We start from the raw sequence: 18139 nt of genomic DNA, 5'->3' as shown, positions 1-18139 counted from the left end.
GGCGGCCCTTTTTCTTTCTTTGCATTATTTCCTCGTGCCAGGGAATTTCCCCTTGACATGCAGGCCAATAATCCTCTTTTGCTACCACTGAAAAGCTAATTTTATAAACATTGCAAAGATTTATGACTTTATAAACGTCAGATAGTAAGTTGGAAGGATCCTGTCGTACCACCCTCTATCTAGTTCTACTCGATATTGTCCACTCGACATGCCTTCATTGTGATTCATTGACTCAACAACAATGTACCAACCTTTAGTACGGTCAAACATCGTGACCACATGTGTGTTAGCTTTGGCAGCTTCCTCTTTAATGAATTTCATTGAAGCATCACTGAAGAACTGCCCAAATTGTAACACCGAACTCCATTTGGAACGTCTAATCTCAAACAACACCCCTATCCTAAAATAGGTTGCTTGCACTAAAGCGGTTATAGGTAGGTTTCAGATGCCTTTGAAGACAAATTTCATTGATTCCACAAGATTTGTTGTCATGTGGCCCCATCGTTGACCGTTGTCATATGCCTAGTCCACTTCTCCAATGGAATATTGTTGATCCACCTTACTGCATTTGTGTTTGACAATCTGATGTCTTCGCGGTAGTGCTTGAAAAAAGGTTCTGTTAATGCATACCCTGCGTTGACAAACTTCTTCCGCAATGTTTTTTCTTTGATCCCCCACATTAAATTTTGAGCGATATGTCTAATGCAGTAGACATGCATCGAAGGAGGATCATGCCAATCATTATCAATGTTTTTATAGGCACTCATAATTGAAGGGTGACTGTCTGAGATCAAACATAAGTTAGACTGAGGAGTAACATGCAATCAGATATTTTTTAGGAAAAAACTTCATCCCTTAGCAGTCTCTCCTTCAACTAGTGCAAAGGCGATTAGAAAAATGTTATTGTTGTCATCTTGTGTCACTGCCATCAGTAGCATTCCTTTATATTTCTCGTACAATCATGTACCATCAATTTGTATAATAGGTTTACTGAAAAAACACCAATCATTCAGTTCACTACTATGGAGATGGACCAGAGTGACCGTGTAAAACTACAGTTCGGCATGCAGCATCAAATTTTGGAACCTCTGATGTGTTTGGAAGATTGACATCAACGAAGAGTCGATGGCCAATGGGATTATTCCAATTGGAGAGGCTTCACAAAAGAGATGTATCGTCATTAGAGGAATCGACGACAACACATCTTAAACAAATCAATCATACATGGTCCTAGACCAACTCAACATTATATGGCATGGTTTAGGTCGGTTACAACGCCACAGTTTGTGTCTGAGTCAAGGTATTTGATTGATCCACGCCAATGAGCTTCATCATCAAACAGCCAACAAAAAATCCCCACACAAGAACAATGTCAACCCACCCAAACCCAATGACCAAACTCACACCATCACCCTACCATATACACCCAACCATCAAACACCTAAATTCGCAACCAATTCATGTCACACACCTAAACTCAAAACCAGGAACTAAACCCTAACCACCAACAACCATACGCAGCAACTACATTTGTCTATAACCTAAAAGATTCATATGATTCAACCTCATCCCGTCATATCCCCCCATTTATGAACACCCAAACATCCTAACGCCACAACACTCAACCATTGTTTGACTTTATTACACCACAGGAACCATTGCTTCGTTTCCAAAATGATTCAATATCCCAATTCGGGCAACCATATTGTCCATAAACCACTCAACAACAACGACTCAACTAAGACAACATGGACACCGAACTCAATTACGGCAGCACCGTTGGTGGAAACACCCCCTCATATTGGGGAGAAATGATGACAAATTTATCAAATACCACTGGACCTTCCACCAAACCTTCACACCGGCCATTGTTGCATCATGTCAGCACTTAGAGACCCCAAACATCTCAGGGAAATCATGGGAGACCTCGATGGCAGGCTAATGCACCAAAATATGGAATATGGGGGTGTTTCAATCGGGTGGGTCATTAATTTTCTTGTCAGTTGTTATGTATTTTAACTTTATATCATAATATTAATAATTATTTTTCATTTACCTAATTATTTTATTTATTTATAAGTATATATATATATATATATATATATATATATATATATATATATATATATATATATATATATATATATATATATATATATATATATATATATATATATATACACGGCGCATGCAATGACGCATATACATTATATATAGTAAGTATGTGCTAATTGCATTGACTTCACTGCATGCATGCGCCAATGGTATTGACGTTTATGCTCAATAACAAAATGCATGTGTCACTCCAACTGACGCATGCTTTAGACGTGTGCATAAAACAAAGTTATCTCGGTAAAAAACTTGAAATAATAAATTGAAATAGTTGGTTATTTTAAAAAAACATCACAAAAGAGTTCCTCTTTTGAAATTGATTTTCTTTTCCATTTAAGTTTGTAAAAAGAGATTTGGTAGAATCTCTTAATCTAATAAAAATTTCAATGGTGAGATTTGAAGAAAAAGTAGACATGAGTTGGCTTTTTAAACAAAATTACAATATGAGAGTGAAAATATACATAAAAGAATGTTTATAATCTGACCCCACTACGCCAAAAAGTGCTTTTGGCAGCACCAAAAAGAAAGCGCTTTTTAAAAAAAGCGCTGTAATAGCTTGAAAAAAAATTCGCCTATGTAAAGAAAGCGCTTTTAAGATAAAAGCGCTCTTATAGGTCTCCACTTATGAAAGCGCTTTTAAGGTAAAAGCGCTCTTATAGGTCTCAGTCTCACATCTATGAGTTTCACACTTATGAAAGCGCTTTTAAGGTAAAAGCGCTCTTATAGGTCTCATGGGTTTCACACTTATGAAAGCGCTTTTAAGGTAAAAGCGCTCTTATAGGTCTCAGTCTCACATCTATGAGTTTCACACTTATGAAAGCGCTTTTAAGGTAAAAGCGCTCTTATAGGTCTCATGGGTTTCACACTTATGAAAGCGCTTGTAAGGTAAAAGCGCTCTTATAGGTCTCAGTCTCACACACTTATGAAAGCGCTTTTAAGGTAAAAGCGCTCTTATAGGTCTCATGGGTTTCACACTTATGAAAGCGCTTTTGAGGTAAAAGCGCTCTTATAGGTCTCAGTCTCACATCTATGAAAGCGCTTTCATGGTAAAAGCGCTCTCATAGGTCATTTATAAAAATTATAATAAATCTAATATTACAAAATCCCTGACTTTCAGAAATCCCTCTTTCACTCTCTCTCGTTCGAAGCTCTCGCTGCCCTGGAAATAAAAAAAAGAAAAGAAAAGAAATAAAAAACAAATAAAATAAAAGAAAGAAAGGTTCCAAACTGTCGTTAAATTGCATAGCATCATCATCACCACCGAATAGAAGCAATCTCTGAAGGCAAAGTGTTTGCGTTAGACTGTTTGACAATCAAATCAAGATCCATATTTCTTCTTCTGTCTTTTTCTGATTTCACGAAACCCTAAACCCCTTTTCATTCCGATCGGAGATCCAACAAAATGGATGAAGAGTACGACGTGATCGTTTTGGGAACTGGTCTCAAGGAATGCATTCTCAGTGGTCTTCTCTCCGTCGATGGCCTCAAGGTAACAACACTTCGCACATCATTCAGTTTTCTGTTATTATTCCGTTGTTACTGTTATCGATTCACTGATAGATCCAATCGATCGATGAATTTTGTTTGATTCGTTCATGTTTAGGTTCTTCACATGGATAGAAATGACTATTACGGAGGAGAATCCACCTCGCTCAATCTTATCCAGGTTCTTTTTTATATAAATATTCTTATCCTAATTTTTTAACTCTGAAATGAATTATGATTTGATTTGATTTATATTTTTTATTTTTGATGATTCAGCTTTGGAAGAAATTCAGAGGAGATGATAAGCCTCCTCCACATTTGGGTTCTAGCAAAGACTACAATATTGATATGAATCCTAAGGTTATTCATTTTCCGTTTACTTGTTGAATATCGGTATAGTATCGGCACTTGCCAATACTGTTTTTCGCCATTGCAGGCCGATTTTTAAAACCTTCTTATGATAAATTCATGACCTGCACAAAATAGATGCATACTTGTTTTATGATATGATTGTCAATATTCTGATTTCTGACCCTTTGTTTTTTTTTATTTTATGAAAAATTATTTTTGGATGGCTAGTTCATTATGGCTAATGGCATGTTAGTGAGGGTTCTCATTCATACTGATGTGACAAAGTATCTCTATTTTAAAGCTGTGGATGGAAGTTTTGTCTTTAACAAAGCAAAGGTACATTTGTGTTTTTTTCCCCTTCTTTCACATGGATTGCATTGGATGTATTATGATGTATTGATTGCTTTGCTGCTGGGAAATTCCTCTTTTATAGGTTCACAAGGTACCTTCAAATGACATGGAGGCCTTGAAGTCCCCACTTATGGGGATATTTGAAAACGGCGTGCGCGCAAGTTTTTCATTTATGTTCAAGATTATAATGAGAGTGATCCTAAAACTCATGATGGGCTGGACTTGACAAGAGTGACTACTAAGGAACTGTTAGCGTATGTATATGTGCCCTTTGTATTGCCTTAGTACTCTGCATAATCAGTTGGAAATTGGTTTTGAAATAACTACCATGTCTTTTGACTTGATATGGTATCATCTTTAATTTTTTGGTCACAGAGTCGATAGTGAAATGCAAGTGTATGGGCATGTCTTCTATCAGTTTTATATACAGATTAAATACATATTCATGAATTCAAATTCTAAAAGTGTGTGGCGTTTTGCTTTAAGTTGGCAATTATATTTATGAAAATATGTAATTGCTTGTCAAATTCATTTTGCATGTCATGATATTTATATATTGTGATATGTATTGGTAGACTTGTGTATAGTTCTTTATAATTTTAGTGATATCTTTAATTTCATGGATAGATTAATGTGTTCATTCTTGTGTTGGTTTGCTTTAAAAAATTACAAATGCTTGAATTATGACTCCAAATGTGTTCAGTGCCTATCTATCCTTGTGTTGGTTTGCTTGAATTATGACTCCAAATGTGTTCATTCTTGTGTTGGTTTGCTTGTGTTGGTTTAAAAAATTACAAATGCTTGAATTATGACTCCAAATGCTTGAATTAGAGAGGCTTGATTTACAGGTTTATGGGATTATTCCCAAAAAATATTACAGGTTGAAATGGTAGGCTTAAACTGAAGGCAGCGTTTTGTTATTTTACTAGAGGAAAAGACAGCGCTTTTTACTCAAAAGCGCTGCTAAAGGTTGTCAATAGAGAGCGCTTTTTAGTAAAAAGCGCTCTTAAAGGTTGTCTATATACCACCTTTAGCAGCGCTTTTTACTAAAAAGCGCTCTCTATTGACAACCTTTAGCAGCGCTTTTTAGTAAACAAAAAGCGCTGCTAAAACCTATAGCAGCGCCACCTACGGCAGCGCTTTTAAGCGCTTTTAAAGGCCAAAAAAAGCGCTCTCATAGGTCTTTTTTGGCGTAGTGCCCCTTCACACCCAATTCTCCCGATTCTATGTCTTTTTTCTTAATCTAAGTTGCTAGCTTTTTAATAAACACAACAATAAGATGAATAAATTATTGCAAATTTTTAAAGATATTCCGATTGAATTGTTGAATCAAATTGTTAAAAGAGCGCCATTTTTTTAAATTGAACTTTTTTTGCCATATAAGTTTGTTAAAAGAGATTTAGTTAAATATCTTAGTCTAGTAAATTTTCAATGTGATGAAAAAGTGAGACCTTTGAAAAAGATATTCGTGGGATTGTATTCTAAACCAAATCATCGTGCGAGTTTGAATATATACATATAAAATTTGATTATAAAATGCCTCCTTCATACATTATTTCTATGTGTCATTTGTTATGCTGGAAAAAAAAACTTAACCATCTATTTTTTTTCTTTTTCTCGTACCTCATTTTGTACTTCGTCCATGTCAAGCGGAAGGAAAGATCGAGGTCGCCAAAAGATAGAGATGAAAAAGATGAGCAACGAGAGTCATTTGCAAGTGACTTTCTCAAAGCGTCGTAGCGGACTCTTCAAGAAAGCTAGTGAGCTTTGCACCCTCTGCGGTATAGATATTGCTCTTGTTGTATTTTCACCTAGCGAGAAAGTATATTCTTTTGGTCATCCCAATATTTATACCGTCATAGATCGATATCTTTCTCAGATCCCACCCCAAAATAACAACACATTGCAATTTATTGAGGCTCGCCGCAGCACCAACGTGCGTAATCTTAATGCTCAACTAACAGAATTCAACAACAAATTGGATGCCGAGAAGAAGCTTGGTGATGATCTAAGTCGTATTCGCAGGGCAGTTGAAGCTCAGTTTTGGTGGGCTTGTCCATTTGATCGAATGAGTATAACTCAACTTGAATTATTAAAGAAAGGTTTGGAGCAACTTAAGATTCTTGTTGTTCAACATGCTGACAAGATTTTAATTCAGAGCACTCCTAGTCAAATTCTTCCAAATTTTGTTGGCAATGATTCATCTTCTAATTTTTATCTCCATCATCAGCCAAATCATCAACAACCTCAAATGTTCCAGCCACAACATTTTCAAAATCCTATGATGCAACCTCATTTGTTTGAAGGATCGATTATGACTTACGATGACTTTATCAATATACTTTTATAATATGTGCATTAGAATATATAATTTTCAGATTTGCAGGGAAATAAATAAAAATTAATCTTTTAATTTGTGGTCATAATCGATCTATAATAAAAAAAAAATGTTTAACCATTCTATGTTGTTTTTAATTAGTAAATGTTTTTGATGATTTGATTTATTATTCGCCATAAGTATAATGACAATTTTTATCAATTTCAATCTAGAATATATTCCTGATGTAATGCTTGTATTTTGTTTTGAAATACAGACTTAGTAGTCATCCACAATTGAAAATTGAACAATAGATTTATTGGTTTATAGTTGAAATTCTATGATTTAATGCGAACAATGAAGTGCCCAAAGTTATATGGAAAAATTTCCTCATTATATGCTTCTTATAATTGCCCAAAGTTAAAAATAAGTGCACTTAAAAAAATGTTATGAAAATTTTCACGTAGAGTTTTGTATTGTGTTTCTTATGTAAAACTTTATTATTATTATTATTATCATTCTTTTCAATTTAGAAAAGATTTAATTTTTGAGGTGTATTTGTGAAATTTATCACATCCTAAATAATTTATTCTTGCGAACACTTATGAGAATTTTTGAGGGAAAGTGAGATATCATAGATTCATGGAGAATCTGAGTTGAAATTCACTGGTAATATTAGGAAAATGACACTTAATCGGGAGAGATTAGACGAGACCGTTGTGTACTATTGACTCATTATAATTAGTAAATTTCATGTCCATTGGGTTTCACCGTGACTTTGTAACAAATAAGGTTATCAATTCCTTGTGTCTTTTATTTATTGTAAATTTAATTGTTCATCACTTAATTCAGATCATATTGTCTAGCATATTGTTTTGACATTGTATGTGACATATTGCAACTGATCAAACACAATTTTAATCGATGTTAGAGTAGACATTCTATTCTGGTTGGGTGCGCTCTAGGGTATATAATAGTTTCTGTTTAAGATGGACAATGCCAAGGAAGAAGGACTTTTTAATCATCCAGTAATTCTTGATGGTACTAGTTATGACTACTAGAAGGCTTACATGGTTGCCTTTATTAAGTCCATGGATATCAAAATCTTGAAAGCTATCATTAGTGGATGGTCTCGTCCTATGATCATAGTCGTTGATGAGTATGAATCTAAGAAACCTGAAAAGGATTGGACACCTAATGAAGATGAAACTTCTCTTGAGAATTTCATGCCCTTAATAATATTTACAATAGAGTTGACAAAAACATCTTCAGAACCATCAACACCTGCACTAGTGCTAAAGAGGAATATGAAACTCTTAAAGTAGCTCATGACAGAACTTTCAAAGTATGGATGTCTGGACTTCAATTCTTCACCACTAAATTTGAAAACTTGAAGATGCTTGAGGGTGGAATTATAATTGAATTCTATGTCAGTCTCCATGATATACCCAATAACTCTTTTGCTCTCGGTGAAAAATGTTAGACGAAAAGTTTGTGAGAAATATTCTAAAGAAACACAAAATGTCTCCACATTGAAATTTTATGAATTGATGGAGTCTTTGCTATCCTTTGAGATAGTACTTGATGACAAATCCGATAATCAATTTCAATAGAACTAAAGGAATCCAATGTTATGAATGAATATTGAAGAACCATTAAAAAAGATTTTTTAAAAGGTCAACAAATCAAAACTCTTTTTTTTAGTATCTTAAATATCTATCTTTAAGGTTACTTCGAATTTTTTATTTTAAATGATAAAAAAATTATTTTATTTATTTTAAAATAATCATAATTTATGTGTTACCACTAACAATTTTATTTTGAATAACTTTATATTAAATAATCATAATTTATGTGTTACCACTAACAATTTTATTTTGAATAACTTTATATTAGACAATAACCTTATAAAAGTTAACCATGGTTCTCATACCTAATAATAATAATAATAATAATAATAATAATAATAATAATAATAATAATAATAATAATAATAATAATAATAATAATAATAATAATAACAATAATAATAATAATAATAATAATAATAATTCCATCATAGTTAAACTTATTAAACATTTTAACTACAAATAATCATGATATTTAAAATTAATTTTTATTTTCTATATATTTTCATTATTAATTTAATTGTGATCTTTTTGAATTATTATTTTTTCTTCTCTGTTCCTCAAATCTCATGTGAGATATTAATAAAAACAGAAAAGAAACAAAAATTCAGATCTTTATTAACTTTAGCCCCTAGTTTGATTTTAAACATTAAACTATTTGCATTCATTTATAAAAAATCACAATAACTTAAATTTTATGCTATTAACAAATGATTCAAAAAAATTATTTTATAATTCTAATTAATAATTATTTTAAAAGTCCGATAACAATTAATATTTATCATATCACTTATGCGCGAAAATCATATTCAAAAGAATATTTTGAAATATATTGATTTTTTTTAAAAATAAAATAATATCAAGAATAAATTATTAGAATTTCTTAAAATTTTTCCATTAAAACATACTCAACAAGTTGCTGAATAAGCTAAAATATATACTAATTGACAAAAGAGTGCCTTTTTTGAAATTAATTTTCTTTTCCATTTAAGTTTGTAAAAAGAGATTTGATAGAATCTCTTAATCTAGTAAAATATTCAATGGTGAGATTTGAAGAAAAAAAACGACACAAGTTGGTTTTTTAAACAAAATTACAATAAAAGAGTGAAAAGATACATAAAATTGTTTATAGTCTGATCCCATTCTCCCAATTCTCTGTCTTTTAATCTTAATGGCTAGATTTTTAATAAACACGATAATAAGATGAACAGATTATTGCAAATTTCTGAAAATATTCAAATTGAATTGTTTAATTAAATTGGGAAAAGAGCGCCATTTTTTAAAATTGAATTTTTGTTGCCATATAAATTTGTTAAAAGAGATTTAGTTAAATATCTTAATCTAGTAAATTTTCAATGTAATGAAAAGGTGGGACGTTTGAAAAAGATATTGTGGGATTCTATGCTAAACCAAATCATAGTGCTGAGTTAGAATATATACACATAAAATTTGATTATAAAATGCCTCTTTCATACACTATTTTTATGTGTTATTTTTTAGGTTGAAATAAAAAAACTCAGTCATTTACTCTTTTTCATTTTCTCGTACCTCATTCCGTACTTCGTCCATGTCAAGCGGAAAGAAAGGTCGGGGTCGCCAAAAGATAGAGATGAAAAAGATGAGCAATGAGAGTCATTTGCAAGTGACTTTCTCAAAGCGTCGTAGTGGACTCTTCAAGAAAGCTAGTGAGCTTTGCACCCTTTGTGGTATCGATATTGCTCTTGTTGTATTTTCACCTAGCGAGAAAGTATTTTCTTTTGGTCAGCCCAATATTTATACGATCATAGATCGGTATCTTTCTCAGATCCCACCCCAAAACAATAACACAATGCAATTTATCGAGGCTCGTCGCAATGCCAATGTGCGTGATCTTAATGCTCAACTAACTGAACTCAACAACACATTGGATGCCGAGAAGAAGCTTGGTGATGAGCTAAGTCGTATTCGCAAGGCGGTCGAAGTTCAGTTTTGGTGGGCTTGTCCATTCGAACGAATGAATATGGCTCAACTTGAATTACTTAAGAAAGCTTTGGAACAACTTAAGATTCTTGTTGTTGAACATGCTCACAATGTTTTAATTCAGGACACTCCTAGTCAAACTCTTCCAACTTTTGTTGGCAATGATTCATCTTCTAACTTTTATCTCCATCATCAGCCAAATCCTCAACAACCTCAAATGTTTCAACCACAACATTTTCAAAATCCTATGTTACAACCTCATATGTTTGATGGATCGATGATGACTCACAATGACTTTATCAATATGGTTCTATAATATGTGCATTGGAATATATAATTTTCAGATTTGCAGGGAATGGTGATTGATCTATATTAAATGTATTTTTTATTCAACTCTTCTATGTTATTTTTAATTAGTCAATATTTTTTATGATTTAAATTGATATTCGCCCTGAGTATAATTTGATAAAAATCAATGATAGAGGTTTACCATTGAAATTCTACTTATTGAATTTACTTATTGATTTAATGCTAATAATAAAGTGCAGCTAAAAAATATTATGAAAAATTCGTTAGTATTAAATATATGCTTTTTATAATTGACCAAATTTGACAATTTAAATAAAAATAATTAAAAGATTTAATCTATAGTTTTGAAAGCTTGATAATATCAAATCATGTTTTGAATGAATGAAGAGAAAAATGTAACAGACATTAAACAATAAAAATATTCTCTTACATCATGTTATTATCAAAATCAAAAGTTAGAGATTATTATTATTCAAATAATATTTTGGTTCAACAATTCTAAGACAAATGTATTTTGACGAACAATGTTATTATTATGGTTGGTTCACATATATTTATGGGTAAAATGTTAAGTAAGATGTTTCATATGTTCAGATTTATATTGGCAAATAATTATTAAAAAAAATTATATAAAAAAATTTAATTGAATTTGCTTTGATTAAAAGATTGAGTTTAGCTAAGGACTGAATTCACTTTGATTAAAAAATTGAGTTTTTACCTTAAGATTGAATTTGCTTTAATTAAAAGATTGAGTTTAGTTAAGGACTGGATTCACTTTGATTAAAAAATTAAGTTTACCTGAATATTGAATTTGCTTTGATTAAAAGATTGAGTTTCACCCCACATTGGATTTGGCCTATTTTTATTTCTCGGATTTATGGCTAGATTGATATCTCTATATAAAGAGATCATTCTTCTTGTAACAAACACACGTCAAAGAGAATACTCCCTCCATTTTAGAGTTTTGTTGTGTCGAGTTTTGTATTGTGTTTTTTTGGTGTAAAACTCTATTATTGTCATTCTTTTCTATTTAGAAAAGATATATTTTTTGGTGCATCCTTGTGAAATTTATCACATCCTAAATAATTTATTCTTTGAAACCCTTAGGAGAGTTTTTGAGGGAAATTGGGGGATCTTAGATTCATTGGGAGCCCGGTTTGAAATTGATCGGTAGTATTAGTAAAATGACACTTAATTGGGATAGATTAGATGAAACCCTTGTGTATTATTGACTCATTATAATTAGGAAATTTCATGTCCATTGGGTTGCATCCCTCCAGACGTAGGAGATTTTGTAGCAAACAAGGTTATCAATTCCTTCTGTTATAACTACATATAATTATTTATTTAAATTAATTTACATAATATTTATAACGTGCAGGATCCTTTGTGATGCGTTTGGACCTATTTGTAGCAAGAGACGGCCCAACATTGGATTGTCTTGAGGAGGCACATTATTATCATATTGTTCTACTTATTATAAACTCAAATGTATCTGCATGGATCAAAAAAATGAACCTTAGATGTTCATTAGGTTGTAAAGAGATCTTTGGTTGAATTCGTTTTAATTAATTCAGTTCGGTTTTTGTTTGGTTGTATCAGTTGGATTCTCTTTGACCGATTCGATTCAGTTTCAATTGTAAATAGATCTTTTAATATTTTTCATTTTCAGTTTTGGTTCAGTCCGGTTTCAGGTTCGGTTCAGTTTACTTTCCATATGTTTGGTTCTATAACTATTTGTTCAATATGGTTCGGTTCACTAGCCAAATTTAATGTTTCGGTTATTTTAACTTCAATTTAGTTTGGTTCGGGCAGTTCAGTTTATTTCATGGTTTCTTTGAACGACCTTATCTATAATTAGTTCACCCAACTTGACATCTTGACCTATAAATATCTCCTTCAAAGCCATTGCATGAGATATCCATACATCTAGTTCTTCTTCTATATTTCACCTTATAGATTGTTTTGATTTTTCAATGTAAGACTATGTTGATTATGCGCATGTCAAACATTACTTCATGACCCCTTGTGCATGACACAATTTGGTTCGATGCACTCACATGTTTGATAATGGATTTACAAAAATTCAATTTGTGTGTAGCTAGCGCAACATTAATTTCAAGAAAAGATATATTGTGTTTCTTGTGTAAAGCTCTATCATTGTCATTCTTTTCTACTTAGAAAATATATGTTTTTTGGTGCGTGCTTGTGAAATTTATCACATCCTAAATAATTTATTCTTTCAAACACTTAGGAGAGTTTTTTAGGGGAATTGAGGGATCTTAGATTCATTGGGAGCCCGATTTGAAATTGATCGGTAGTATTAGCAAAATGGCTCTTAATTGGGATAGATTAGATGAAACCGTTGTGTACTATTGACTCATTATAATTCGTAAATTTCATGTCCATTGGGTTGCACCCCTTCAGACGTATGGGACTTTGTAGCAAACAGGGTTATCAATTCCCTGTGTCTTTTATTTATTGTAAATTTAATTGTTCATTACTTAATTCAAATCATATTGTCTAGCATATTGTTTCGACATTGTATGTGACATATTGCTACTGATCAAACACAATTTCAATTGACGTTAGAGAAGACACTCTATTCTGGTTGGGTGTGCTCTAGGGTATCTAATTTTTTCTGTTTATGATGGACAATGTCAAGGAATGAGGAATTTTTCATCATCCACTAATTCTTGATGGTACTAGTTATGACTACTTAAAGGCTCGCATGATTTCCTTTATTAAATCCATGGATAGAAAAATTTGGAAAACTATCAGTAGTGGATGGTCCCCTCCTATGATCATAGAAGTTCATAAGTCTGAGTCTATGAAACCTGAAAAGGATTGGACACCTGATGAAGATGAAACTTCTCTTGGGAATTTTATGTCCTTAAAGATATTTACAATAGAGTTGACAAAAACATCTTCAACATCTTCACTAGTGCTAAAGAGGAATAGGAAACTCTTAAAGTAACTCATGATGAAACTTTCAAAGTTTGGATGTCCAGACTTCAACTCTTCACCCCTAAATTTTAAAACTTGAAGATGCTTGAGGATAAAACTATTATTAAATTCAAAGTCCGTCTCTATGATATAGCCAATAAATCATTTGCTCTCTGTCATACCCCAAAAATTACCCATCATTTTTCCTAAAAAAAAAAAAAAAAAAAAAAAAAAAAAAAAAAAAAAAACGAAAAAAAAAAAAACGAAAAAAAAAAGAAAAAAAAAAAGAAAAAAAAAGAAGAAAAAAAATTTAATTAATTAATTAATTAATTAATTAAATAATTAAAATAAATAAATAAAATATAACAAATTATTTTGGACTTGGGTCTCCCTCATTCCAAGCCCATTACCCACGAAATTAGTCTATAAATACTGAAGTTTCAGTAGGGGAGTTACACTTGGAGTTACACTTGGAGTTTACACTGGGAGATTCACTGGAGAAAGAAGGAAGAGAAGCAAAACACTCTGAGGTTTCCTTGGAACAAAACCTTGAGGAAAAAGAAAGAGAGAGAACAGAGAAGGACGGATAGAAACTTTGGCATAGGAACCCTGCCTACCCGGAGAATTCAGAGTAAAGAAACCCTGAAGGCAGCCCATCTGCACCGAAGCCATCGCCGTCCAATTCCCGTTGCCTAACTTATTCCGATACTACAAGTGGTCAATCCCCTCAACCTTGAATTGGCAAACAGGTTTGCGTATCTCTATTGTTTATACTTTCAATTGGCCATATCTACATATATAATGCATCATGATTAAATGTTGATATATAATTTGCTTTCGTATGGGAATTTAAATATGCATGAATACCCTGAATGTTTGATCATGTTATTCCTGTGATAAAATGCCATAAAATTCAAAGTTCCTAACGTGGGGCTGTTTTCAAATTCAAAAATCCGTGGCCTATTCTGTTTTTTTTTTTATGTTTTATCATAGCCATGCATTATTCATCCTATCCTATTTATTGTTGTGATATTTCTCCGGTGTAATCTTCGATTGCACCCTGATTTGGTGTTCTGACATGTTTCTTTTTTTTTGAGTTTCGTAAAGGTTCACATATCCCAGGAAAAGGTTATTGGCTAGGTATTCCACTTTATTTGTGGGATACCCTTGTGGAGTTTCACCCTAAATTAATTTTTTAATGTATTAATTTCTAATGTATTAATTTTTTAATATATTATTTTTAATAATTTTAATGTGGAGTTTCATCCTAATTATATAATTAATTGTAAAACTTTGCCTTTGAATAAGTGATCTTGGACCTCTCTTTGTTGCCTTACGATTACGATATTACGGTCATGTCCCGCGAACGTGGGGATACCCTTAGCAAAGACCCTTCGGTTAAATCATCATAAAATAAATTATAGTCCCTCGGATGTTGCCTTCGAATATACAACTTTGTCCCTCGATGACCCTCCGATGTTGCCTACGGTTAAATGATGATAGTCCCTTCGAATGCTAAGGTACCCTCATAACTGTTGCCTTCAATGACCAATCGATGACCCTACGATGACCCTTTTACATCCAAAGGATAAAACTACTTATTTCTCAATAATAAGGACAGTTTTACCCTCATAAGGATAGGAAATGCCCGTAAAGACCTTGGGTCGGTATAACTCTTAATTGCTTGCTCACAACTTAAAACATTTTTTTTGCACCTCACACCTTTCAAAATACCTTCAGAAAATCACCACTTGGTATACATTCATACTAGAATCATTACCGAGTTATATTTTTCTAAATAATTTTCAAAACTAAACGAGATAATCACTTTGTATACATTCATACAAGAATCATTACAAAGTTAAATTCTCTTTTCAAAACAATTTTTCTAAACAATTCACAAACACTTTTTTTCAGACAAAAATAATATAAGTGATCGAGCAATTAAGAGCCCATGGATAACCATGGATACAAAGGGTGCTAACACCTTCCCTTTGTATAATGTACCTCCCGAACCCAAAATCTAAATTAAGGTTTTTCCTGTTCTTTTCCACCTTTCCTTATTGGATAAAAGAAAAGTCGGTGGCGACTCTTGCTAACCGCGACATTGCGATTAAAACCACAAAAAGTCCAGTTCACCGTATGACAGAACTGGCGACTCTGCTGGGGACCCTTAAAAAGAGAGGTTACCTTAAAAACAAGATCACTTATTCAATTTGTCTGATTTATTTTTAAGGGATTGCTTGGGTATGTTATGCTTGAGTGAAAGATCCTACACCCGGATCTAGTGTACCTTAGGTAAGTAGCAAGAGATCATCGCGACTGTCCGGCGTATACTGGAATGGTCAAAATGATGGCTACGGTTAATGTGGCACTTTGGATGTCCTGATGTTCCTCATGTTAGTTGAGGAAATATTTGGCATTCGCGTGGTGTCATAAAAGCATTAACCAGACCTTTAGAACCCTAATTGACTCATCCTGGCCATTAGAAAGTAGTGAGATAACTGGCTTCGGTTCCGACTGGAGTTGGTTGAGACTCGATACTACACTCTTTGAGATTGGACTTTAGGGAAGCTTCGGTCAACCACTTGGTGTTGCACTGAAGTGGACTTAAGGAAAGGTCAATGATTTGAGATCCTTCTAGAACCCGGTTACTATTCTAAGACAGGTTGAACCAACCAAACTTCAGTGGGGAGGGTATTTACCTATGGAACTCACGCAAGCCTTAAAACCTAGGAATGATTGTTGTGTGACTTGCTTGTGCTTGTTATTTATCTAACAACATGACATCATAACAACATAACATTATAACATCATGGCATTGTACTAACCATTTCAAGGATTTAGGGATTTAACTCTGCTAAAAAAAAAAAACAGAAAAAACAAAAACAAAAGCAAAAACAAAAGAGAAAAGAAAAAAAAGCTCTTTTGTTAGTTTATGCAAAGTTAAATCCCGAAAGTCCTTGAAAACATTTCATACATTGCATTGCATCGCATAACAGGTATTCTAAAGGATCAGTGTTCTCACGATTTTCCTATCAAACAGATTCCAGCAGATTCAAACAGATTGAACAATGGCTCTCGAACAAACTGTCAAAGATCTCCAGGCCCAGAATGCTCAATTCCAGGAAATGATGCTGAGCTTATCTAAGGGGCAGGAAGAACTGAAAGCTCTTTTGATGGAGAAGAAGAAGGACCAGAAACCTGTGGGTTACATCAACCCGGGGAGAAGGCTTAAGGGACAGGTTACAGGAGTCAAGATTAGAATTCCGAAGGATTCAGAAGAAGAGACCGAGAATGATTCGGAAGATGAGAATCCTAATCTCGTCAATTCTGAGGACGACGATGAAGATTATGAACATGAACAGTACTCTCCGAAGGATGATAAGTACAAGTTGCTGGAAGAACGTATGCTAGCTATGGAGGGGCAGAAAGTGCCCGGTCTGGATTTCGAAAACTTGGGTCTGGTCTCTGATGTGGTCATTCCCCGCAAATTCAAGGTTCCCATTTTCACTAAGTATGATGGTGCCTCTTGTCCTCAGATGCATCTAAGGGCTTATGTGAGAAAGATTCAGCCGCACACTACTGATAAGAAACTGTGGATCCATTTCTTCCAAGAGAGTCTGTCTGGCACACAGTTAGAGTGGTATTATCAGCTTGAGAGCTCTAACATCCGCACATGGACTGATTTAGCAACAACTTTCTACAAGCACTACCAGTATAATTCTGAGTTAGCGCCTACTCGGCTACAGCTACAAAATATGACTATGGGCTCTAAAGAAAGTTTCAAAGAATATGCTCAAAAGTGGAGAGATTTGGCTGGCAGAGTCAAACCCCCTATGACTGATCGAGAGTTAGTGGACATGTTCATGGGTACACTGACTGGCCCATTCTACATCCATCTACTGGGAAGTTCCTCGTCAGGTTTCACTGAACTTATCTTGACAGGTGAACGGGTTGAAAGCGGCATTCGAAGTGGAAAGATACAGGCAGCTACTTCTGCAAGCACCAAAAAGTCCTATCAGGGAAAGAATGAATCAAATGCTGTGTACAGTGAGAGGAAGCATAACAAGAAGAATCGTGACCATACTGTTGGGGCAGTTACAATTGCCGCACCGCCATCTCAGAACTTCCAACACAGACAAGACAGGTCGAGAAGACAGTTTACCAAGATCAATATGACTTTAACCCAAGCACTGCAGAGTATGTTAAAGGCCAATTTGATTACCCTCAGAGGCCCTCCTGCAAATCCCAACACTACTTCTCCTCGTTATAATCCCAACGCCAGGTGTGCCTATCACTCCGATAGCCCCGGGCATGATACGAATGATTGCTGGTTGTTGAAGAACAAGATTCAGGATATGATCGACGCTGGAGAAATTGAATTTGATCCTCCGGCGACCCCCAATGTCATCACAGCACCTATGCCTAATCATGACCAGAATGTTAATGTTGTGGACGACAATTCTCACGTTACTGACGTTGCTGATTTAGCATCTCCTCTCCTGGTCGTTAAGAAGAATTTATTGCAAGCTGGTTTATTTCCAGGTTGTGCTGAAGATTGCGATCTCTGTGTACTCCGACCCAATGATTGTTTGAAGTTGAAGAACGGCATTCAACGGCTGATGGATGATCGTACAATTCTATTTGAAAGGGTTCCTAAGGTGGACAACTCTATTGA

General features: G+C 33.7%; 3 protein-coding genes across 3 annotated transcripts; all 3 read left to right on the top strand.

Annotated features, from left to right (window-relative positions):
- Nucleotides 1-3343: 3343 nt before the first annotated feature.
- Nucleotides 3344-4749, top strand: LOC127096874 (guanosine nucleotide diphosphate dissociation inhibitor 1). The gene is made up of 5 exons (XM_051035411.1): nt 3344-3601; nt 3716-3778; nt 3874-3957; nt 4177-4284; nt 4382-4749. The coding sequence occupies exons 1-5, from the start codon at nt 3515-3517 to the stop codon at nt 4523-4525; spliced, it is 486 nt and encodes a 161-aa protein (XP_050891368.1). The 5' UTR covers nt 3344-3514; the 3' UTR covers nt 4526-4749.
- Nucleotides 4750-5941: 1192 nt separating this feature from the next.
- Nucleotides 5942-6649, top strand: LOC127096321 (agamous-like MADS-box protein AGL62). The gene has a single exon (XM_051034906.1). The coding sequence runs from the start codon at nt 5942-5944 to the stop codon at nt 6647-6649; it is 708 nt and encodes a 235-aa protein (XP_050890863.1).
- A 3162-nt stretch (nt 6650-9811) lies between these two features.
- On the top strand, nt 9812-10519 carry LOC127096320 (agamous-like MADS-box protein AGL62). Its single transcript, XM_051034905.1, has one exon. It carries the CDS (start codon nt 9812-9814, stop codon nt 10517-10519), a length of 708 nt encoding a protein of 235 aa, XP_050890862.1.
- Nucleotides 10520-18139: the final 7620 nt, after the last annotated feature.

This window comes from Lathyrus oleraceus, chromosome 6 (assembly GCF_024323335.1).
Source record: "Lathyrus oleraceus cultivar Zhongwan6 chromosome 6, CAAS_Psat_ZW6_1.0, whole genome shotgun sequence".
In the NCBI taxonomy this organism is placed as follows: domain Eukaryota; kingdom Viridiplantae; phylum Streptophyta; class Magnoliopsida; order Fabales; family Fabaceae; genus Lathyrus; species Lathyrus oleraceus.
The sequence above is the reverse complement of the archived record's forward strand: the minus strand, read 5'-3'. Positions and strand labels throughout refer to the sequence as shown.

Coding starts and splice junctions, on each gene's coding strand:
- LOC127096874 (XM_051035411.1), top strand. CDS start 3,515: ATGGATGAAGAGTACGACGTGATCGTTTTGGGAACTGGTCTCAAGGAA. Junction 3,779..3,873: donor CCTCGCTCAATCTTATCCAG/GTTCTTTTTTAT, acceptor TTGATGATTCAG/CTTTGGAAGAAATTCAGAGG. Junction 3,958..4,176: donor ATATTGATATGAATCCTAAG/GTTATTCATTTT, acceptor TTGGATGGCTAG/TTCATTATGGCTAATGGCAT.
- LOC127096321 (XM_051034906.1), top strand. CDS start 5,942: ATGTCAAGCGGAAGGAAAGATCGAGGTCGCCAAAAGATAGAGATGAAA.
- LOC127096320 (XM_051034905.1), top strand. CDS start 9,812: ATGTCAAGCGGAAAGAAAGGTCGGGGTCGCCAAAAGATAGAGATGAAA.